Source organism: Ostrea edulis, chromosome 1, assembly GCF_947568905.1.
Source record: "Ostrea edulis chromosome 1, xbOstEdul1.1, whole genome shotgun sequence".
Classification (NCBI taxonomy): domain Eukaryota; kingdom Metazoa; phylum Mollusca; class Bivalvia; order Ostreida; family Ostreidae; genus Ostrea; species Ostrea edulis.
The window spans coordinates 85664141-85673018 of NC_079164.1; the positions used below are offsets into that span (position 1 = coordinate 85664141).

General features: G+C 35.1%; 1 protein-coding gene across 1 annotated transcript in view; it reads left to right on the top strand.

Annotated features, from left to right (window-relative positions):
* Nucleotides 1-1244: 1244 nt before the first annotated feature.
* Nucleotides 1245-8878, top strand: part of LOC125676983 (thyrotropin-releasing hormone receptor-like) — a 45960-nt gene continuing 38326 nt past the window's right edge. Inside the window, exon 1 of the mRNA XM_048914885.2 lies at nucleotides 1245-2779. Coding sequence (XP_048770842.2) covers nucleotides 1988-2779 — 792 coding nt within the window. The 5' untranslated portion in view covers nucleotides 1245-1987. The remainder of the gene's footprint in view (nucleotides 2780-8878) is intronic.

The window sequence follows — 8878 nt, forward strand, 5'->3', positions numbered from 1 at the left end:
GAGGCCATAAATCTTGATAGCATGCCTGCAACAGAATTGTTACTGTGTTCTATCACGTGTGTGTGTGTAATTGGAAAGATTTACACACAAATGCCATGTTATGTTTAGATTTTAATACATGTAAATACAGAAGGTATTTTTCATTTTCGTGTTTTCTTACTTGTTTGACAAGTTGTTATCCAAGTCCTCTGAGACCCTTCCTCTCTAGATACATAAATCCATGGATAAATGTAAGCTGTATCAATTATAACAGGACTTGGACACACCATGTCAAAATATGGGTGTAGAGAACCGCACTTTATGTGTATATCCATGTAATCTGACACAAAATGTTTAAACTCATGACAACAAAGACACCCCTTGTATGTACATAATTCCTCTCTCATTAAAATAAATTGCTGGTAAAGAGGAATTATTCTGAGAAACAATTTCTTCCTCTGTAACATCAGGTTCAAACTGATATCCCATATTTAATTCACTTTCTGCTGATAACAATTTAACGTTGATGCTTACAATGTGCCAAAAATACACAATGTGTCCCACTGACATCAGCATCAGTGCTGCCCTCTAGTGGATGCTAAGAGATAACCCAGCAGGGAGGTAATAATTTTTTTCAATATGGCAGCTCCCAAGGATTGAAAAGATTAGTTAATCTTTATGAAATATCTCCCTACTAAAGAAAGCTACATCTTAATGATTTTCAGAATTCATTATATACATCAAAATGACAAATTAAAACCCTTTATCACATTTTCATGTTCACTTCCTTTAACATACATTTGTACCAACTCTTGTCGCAACACGGGACTTCCGTTTTATGATCATATCCGGAAGACTTCTAAATACCGAGCGTTTGGCGGACGAGCAATCACTACCTATATTAACGAGGGGTAAATTTATTGAAAGTTTTAATAGATGCAAACACAATGGATATTCGCTAACTGAAGGTTATCATTATCATCTTTACAATTAACCGAATTCAATCCAAAATTGTATGAGATTTACCCTGTGTTATTAAAAGAACCATTAAGAATAATTACCATATTTCAAATATCTAAAAAAAATTCTCTACATTGAAGAATAGTAAATATAATAAAATAAAACACAAAGTAAAATTATAATAGAACTGAAGAAAAATGAGTTATGTATGAAATTATGGTAAAAAGAAATGCGCATGAATATATTGGACTTGCGGCGGGTGTACCCGGTCAACAGGGGATGCTTACTCCTCACAGACACCTGATCCCACCTCTGGCGTCTCCTCTAAATTTTTATTCTTTATAGGATTTTTGAGATTGTTCGTTATTTTTCATGTATTATACTGTATATATATTCATCATTACCGCATTTGATTTTGAAAATAAATGTGTCCTTAATTCATTATTAGGATTTTAAAGGAATCTGTGTGCATTATAGAAAGCAATCATAGCATTTTTGCTTTGGGATGAGTATCAAATTATAAGATCATGACATCTGCAAATGATAACATCTTATTGCTGAACTACAAGGCGTCCAACTGCAGTGGTATTTTAATAGGACGATCTTGAATGCGCTAAGTGTGTTTGAGGTAGCGCTTTGATACTTGTGTAAACCCAATTTGTTAAGGTACATAGCAAATAAAGGTCTAATTTTCAGCTTCAAAGAAAAAATACTTTTTACGCTTCATACAATGCATGCTTAGCGTAGGACCGAAATTCAATTAACGATATTAGAAATAAATAATCCTGCTCAGGTCTTTAAGAGTGTGGGCTGCTCTGCATTGTATATAACGTGCGATTGGCGCTTTTCCTTGCTATTTTATCGTCAACGTCGGTCGATCGCGGACAGCGAGTGAACACTGTTCAGCCATTGGTGCGCACTTGTCTGTCAAAGTTACACATCATCCTGTAATATACCACGACTTCAAATGAATTCTTTATTCAAACTTGAAGGCAATTAATATTAACCAAACCGCCAATACTTGTTTAGCATTTGTTGATAAGAAACCATGTCAATTCATTTATGCTTGGCCGCTAACGAAAGTTTAAACGTTACCTTGGATAAGGAAAACTCGTCGACTGTAAGTTTAGTCCAACCCAAGGATTACCCTTTCCTGTATCAGATTATTTCTGTGATTATCGGCATTGTGATATTTCTGGTGGGGATGCTTGGTAACATTCTCGTCATTGTGGTGGTCTGTCGAACTAAGTGCATGCACACTCCCACCAACTGCTACCTCCTGAGCCTGTCCGTCGCGGATTGTCTGGTTCTACTCTCCGCTACCCTTCCCTCTATTCCGGAACCATTCTTTCACACCGGGGAGTGGCCATGGGGAGATGTTACTTGTTCTCTCTTGGTGTTTCTACAGTATCTTGGTGTTCAAGCATCTTCATTATCAATTACAATGTTTACCATTGAGCGATACATCGCGATATGCCACCCCATGAAGGCCCAGCGTATGTGCACAGTGCAAAGGGCAAAACGCATAATCATCGCTATTTGGATTTTCACGATACTCTATTGTGCTCCATGGCTAGGCCTAACTGTTGTGGCAACTGATTCAAAGACCCAGGTCCAAACCTGTGCCCACCGACTGGAGAGAGAGAAATATCTGGCTTACTACCTCACGGATCTCATCGCTTTCTACATCGTTCCCCTTCTCGTTTCTGGAATATTATATGGGCTGATCGCTAGAATTTTGTTTATCAATACGATTCCTCGATCAAAATCACAGGAACAACACTATCCAAAGACGGACAAATGCCGTGTTAAGAAGTCCACCTTCAGTTCCAGGAAACAGGTAACTTTACACCCATATATATGTATACAAATCATGTGTTGTACCTGGTGATCTTGCACCCATATATACAAATGATGTGTATCTGCGATATTGAAAAGCTGTGATGGTTTTAAAATGTAATACGTATTATGAGTCATAGGTATTATCATGCACCTTTTCATATGCCAAGAAATTAAGCAGACCGTTGGGGAAAATTGCTTGCAGGAATTTAATAGACATGTATGCTTCCTAGGAGGCTGAGAAAGTTCTAGATTGATATAAGGTCTGCCGGGGTAAAAATGCATTGTAAAGCGCTTTGTGCAGCATATGCTGGAAAAAAAAGCGCTGTATAAAACCAATCATTATTATTATTACGTTGCGTTTTGTCGTTGTTTATTTCCTGTAACGAAATGTTTCGGTGTAGAATGCAAACTACATGCACTTACATGTAGTTAACGCAACCTTCATGCACTGCAAATCATTACTAGTATATTCCATACTGCTACTAAGTCACTCCCTGAATCTTTAGGATTCCTTCAGCTTTACGACTTCTCTTTTCCTTTAAATATATAATGGGCCATTGCATCGAAATGTTACACAAAATAAATCTTCATCCACCTCGTAATGTTCCAAAATGTGCATTACATCCTCATTATGAACAATAATTATTCGCAGCCTGACAAAACTTGACATTTTAAGCTATATTCAGGGTGCAATTATGTAGATCTCAATAGTAACGTCCTTGTAACATTCTAGTAAATAGCTGTAAGACTGCATGACTTCCATACATCTACATTCGAATACAGATTATGTTGCTCTTCTGAAAAGCATGTGATTCATTTGAGAATAACTCATAATGACATCACAACGTCCTTTTGAACAATAACGTTAGCGTAACAATGGCAGTCCGTCCAACTACGTTGAAAACATGAATGACTTTTTTCATGGCTATTCCATAGCTGTCCCAGCTTGTGGAATGTCAAGCACAGACAGTTTTAGGAAATGGAAAATTACAGTGGCACTTTTCATTTTTAAATGTGAATATAAACGTTTATTTTTACATCTCCTGTGCTATTAATATTAAATAAACAACGGGTTTGAACAAATTCCCATAACGAGCACAAGATACGTCAAGAAGATATTTAATTCTTAATTTTCCAAAAACTGTTTAAATATCATGGTTATGAAATGCTCTATTATCAATTATGATTTTAATTTTAAATTTCATCAAAGTATGGGACATAGATAGTAATTCAATCTTGGAAAATACATCCCGCTTTGTTATCTGTGACTAGCGCATGCGTTGAAATGATTGTGCACTGTGTGCATGGAATTACCAAAACAGTATTTGTTAATTCATTAACTCACTTAGTAAATCATCCAAGTGTTCAAAAGATAATTTTATTTTCATTTATTTTGTATCCTGATACGCTTGTGTCTACAGGATTAAATTTTGTTAGTTCGCCTTTTTTTTCAGTAAGACGTTTCGAAATTCGTTGTTCAGCAATGACGCCGATTCAATTTTGATAGCGACTGGTGTTTTGCTTTGATTAAAAAAGATTGGTATATTACTAATCATTGGTCGATATCACATGTTTCATCAATGGTTAAACAGATAATTTTAAGCATAACAAGTCATGATTAAAGGGAAAGAATGCAAATCTGCCTACACTAAGAGGAATAGTGATTTAGAAAAGTTTAGTTTGAAGTGGATACCTTCTGATACGACGATTTTGCCGCCTATGTTTTTTTTTTTATTATTGAAAAACAAAGTAAAAGAATTCAGAAAGTATAAATCTTTAATACACAGTTAACCACCACAGTTTATATAGTGACTACACGTCATTTTTCTATAAAATACTTATTTCTTGTTAATATGTCGGTACTTTACAGAGAAAAAGTCAGTTCAAATACTTGTTTTAGACATCAGTTTCTATAAACAAAATTCTGAACTATTTCGTAGAATACACATATGTAGATCAATAAACGATCATTGGTTTTAATTTCTATGCAGATGAACGTATGTAATATACGAAAATAATTATCAGTTCACCTCTACCGATGGATGTAGAGAACTTGTTTGATAGCTAGCTTACGTATTTTGATGTCGTCATAAAATTACCTGTTGACATATTGTCCTCTAGTGACGACCAACATATATATAGGAAATGTGTATATGATATGTATGTAATATGTATATAATATCTAATCACTAATAATAAGAAATATGTTGGTTCGCTGGGGAGGGGGTGTTAATTTCCATTATCATCTATGTGAAACTTGTATTTTGACAAAAATTTTCTAATTCTTTTAAGTTGTTTTTAAAATTTATATAAATGATTAATTAGAAGGTGGCTACTTTTGAAAATGAACTATAATTGGATTTACTGTGGGTTTTTTTAACTAGTGATGCATACAACTTCAATTATTAATTAGTTTAAATCTCTGACATTCTCCAGTACAGCACGATTACAGATAACCACTATAATGGATTTAGATTGAAGGGATATGACCCTTTTTTCTGTTATCATTCATCTGCAAAATAGAAATCCCAATATGTGCTTTTCGATTACGTCTCCTTATCATTGGAGGCATGGAGACGTATTTCATTCATTTTCAAATAATCATCAAGGAGGAAAATTTATCCTCAGTGACTGTTGAAAATAGCATACGAGCTCCCCGTACAATATTACCTCTCGTTTTTAGAAATCCATTCAGTCTTAAACAAGAAAGTAAACAAGAACTATATGTACCCTTCGTTTTACTCCCTATCAAACCGACAAAGCAATGGAAGAGCTCAAGTCCTCTAGAAAATAAACTCACAGTGGACAACTCTGGTCGTCATGATTGTCAAATATTCAGTAGCAAGAAATATTCATTGGCCTCTAATGGACGATGGTCTATGTTTCTGAGCAAACACAATGAGCGAAATTAAGATTGACCAAATCCTGTTCCTCTTTATTAGGGACTTGACACTTATTAATACATGTAACATAGAATAGCCAGCTGCCGTGTCATTTTCCTGATGTCTCCATAAAGAAGGAAGTCACAGCAGTGTAATTTCGTTAATATTGATCGTGTTGAATTGTATCGACAGGTCTCTTGGGGTGTCTTTAAATACTGAGACAGAGACTCTAAAATACCGTTCTATTTCTACAGTCGATTGAACATCATTTTTGGTCTCCTGAAGAGCAAAGTAATTGTGTTTTTTTTTGTAATTATGTCTAAAGTTTTTGATCGTTAAAGATAAAACCAGTATTAAACCGTATTAAATAAATCATGAGTTATATGTAACAAAGACCAGTTGCAGAATTATGTGGTAGTATCTTTAAGAAAAGCAAATCGCTGTGTAATTATCGTTTTTCCTATACCCATTGATGCATTACCAAAAAAGAACTGTGGTGATTTTTGTCTTGATCATACTGGGCTCTTATAAAACGGAAGTTATGTAATCTAAGTAAAACGAAATGTCACCAGCTCCAATATATTAGATTTTTAATTAAAAATTTAATTAAGATATCGATTTCATACTTCATAAATCATGTATAAAATACCATGAGTGCATTAAAATATTCATGATTATAGTGTTTCCAGGAGTTATGACGGAATTCTGTATGATACATTACATTATATAGCTTTCAACACAAAAATCAATTAGGAGAATACTTGGAATTTATTAGTAGACAGAAGATGCTGCCGTACAGACGTTCGGTCTTTTGTTGTAAATATTCATGTTGTGTCCTTTTTGTTGTCAGAATATTCTCAAAGGATCAAAGTTTTCACCGAGGTTTCATTGCAATCTCTTAATTTTTGTCTCTAATTTACATCGTGATTGCCTACAAATACGAAGACGTTCATACTGAATTGGCAGAAAGCTAAAGTCTCGAGTGATTTGTGAAGCAAGATTGTCATTATATATATTCGGTCATTTTATGGCTAAAGTCTTGCGAGACTTGTGGATCAAAATCGTCACTATACATAGTCAACCTGTTGGTTTCAATTTAATTGCACTGTCACGCGTGAACTCTGATGAGAACCATTTCCGACACATGCATTGCTATAATAAAATGTAACGAGCAGTTCTTATATATACAGTATATCTATAGATTTGTATGTATTGTGAAAGTGTAATAATTTAATTTTACATGTTACACGCGTTTTCAATGGTTGAAAAATTATTGGAATATTGTATCCAACAACAACAAAAAATGGCCGGAACTACTTTCTATTGGAATGTTGGGGATTCCTCTGGATGCTTCGTATTTATATATAGATTAGGGAATCCTGAAAAGAAAAACTTAACAATTCTATCGATCTATATAAATTTATCAAACAAAAGCAAACAAATATCAATAATGATTAATTATGCAAAATGAAATAAACATGGCTATTTGAGGACCCCCCCCCCCCCCCCCAATATAACAACACACGTCTGCTTCTGCAATTCCGGGCTGAGAGTTAAATGTATTCAACCGGGGATGACAATAGTCTAGCTTGCACCTTGCGATAACTGCCTTCATGTCACGAACCCAAATACCAGATACACCGCACTGTCTCAGAGATACTGCAATATCGTAGCCCTTAACGACTATGGTTTCGAACTCCGGCATAATATGTTTAGGAGTGGGCACCGAAAAGAGGCTTCCGTACGAGGTTACAAGAGCTGTGACGCCTTAGGAATTCACTGATAAAACTCGAAAAACCCTCTGTAACACTAAATTATCCACCTGGAAGCCGTGACAACCCTCAAGAGAACCCTACCTGGCATCCCACATTTTGATTATGCACGTGTCCCACGCTTTCCGTTAGTACCGACATCAAACTCTGCACTTAATTCCAGTTCCACTCAACAAACTTCCTTCAATTTCCTCTCAACAGGACTGGTCTCTAACTCATCCTTTTAAAACTGCATTCTTCAGTCTACAAGAAACCCGTTTGCTCAACAGTAAACAACAGTTCGTGGAAGTCGCCATTAGGCCTAACGGATTTATTTTTTAAAAAAAAAGTAAATTACTACGTCCATCTCGAAATGACATAGAATGCAGTCCAAGAATAACTCGTTAATTCAACTCAAATCAAATAATGTTTTATCATATAAACTCAATGTTTTAAAATATTAAATGATAAGGAATGCATTTATTCTTTTTTCGTTGGATGGAGGTATTCCACGAAAAAAAAAGAAGAAGAGACGGACAACTTTTGCATCATGCGCTACGCGCAATAATGAAGTTTTCCGTCTTTTTTGTGGAATACTTCCATCCAACGAAAAAAGAATAAATTCAATCCTTAATTTATCTCACAGCGGTGCAATGAATTCAAAATTGTATAACAGATTAATTACTTTGTTTCTTCCCGAGGCCTCAGTAGATAGATCAGGGGTCAAGAGTTCCACAATCCTCGGAACCATGCATACACATGTATAATACTAGTGGTGCTATTTTGCCTGAATGCATTGAAGTAATGAGAATGATTTTATTAGATAAATTGTATCATTACTCTTTTACTTATTTAGCTCTGCCCCAGAACCTGAACCACTGCTGCAGGGCTAGGGAAATTCACAATCTTAGTAGAGGGATACACATACTTCATAATCATACATACAATATTCATTCACGAGACACAAGTAGATTTAATCGCAACAATTTGAGCCCACCCTAAAACCTTAACACTTGGCTCAGTTGAAGGAAATTTCAGAAATTTGATGGACAGGTAAATGTATTTTATAGCTTCACAAAACACAAATACATGTACGAAGAATATTCTCAAATATTAAAAGTATTTTACGATTTACTCACTAGAACCTGATGATGGCCCTGGGAGTAATTAATTTCACAATCATTGTTAGGTTCCTTATTCTTTATAGTCATACATATAGGTTTTCTTTAAGCTTCGAAGAGATAAGGAAGAATGCATTCTCATTAATGAGCCATAAAGATCCTGCCTTGCACCAGGTCCCTGACTCGATACATAAATGTCACATTTCTAAATATGGTTTTAATAAAAACTCGCTTAAACTGTTCAGGTTTCCACCCCACCTCTAGCACCAGATCTCTTGATCCAGGACCATGCGTTTTATACTTTTTGGAAAAGCTTATCTCTTCCTAATTACTATGTACTCAG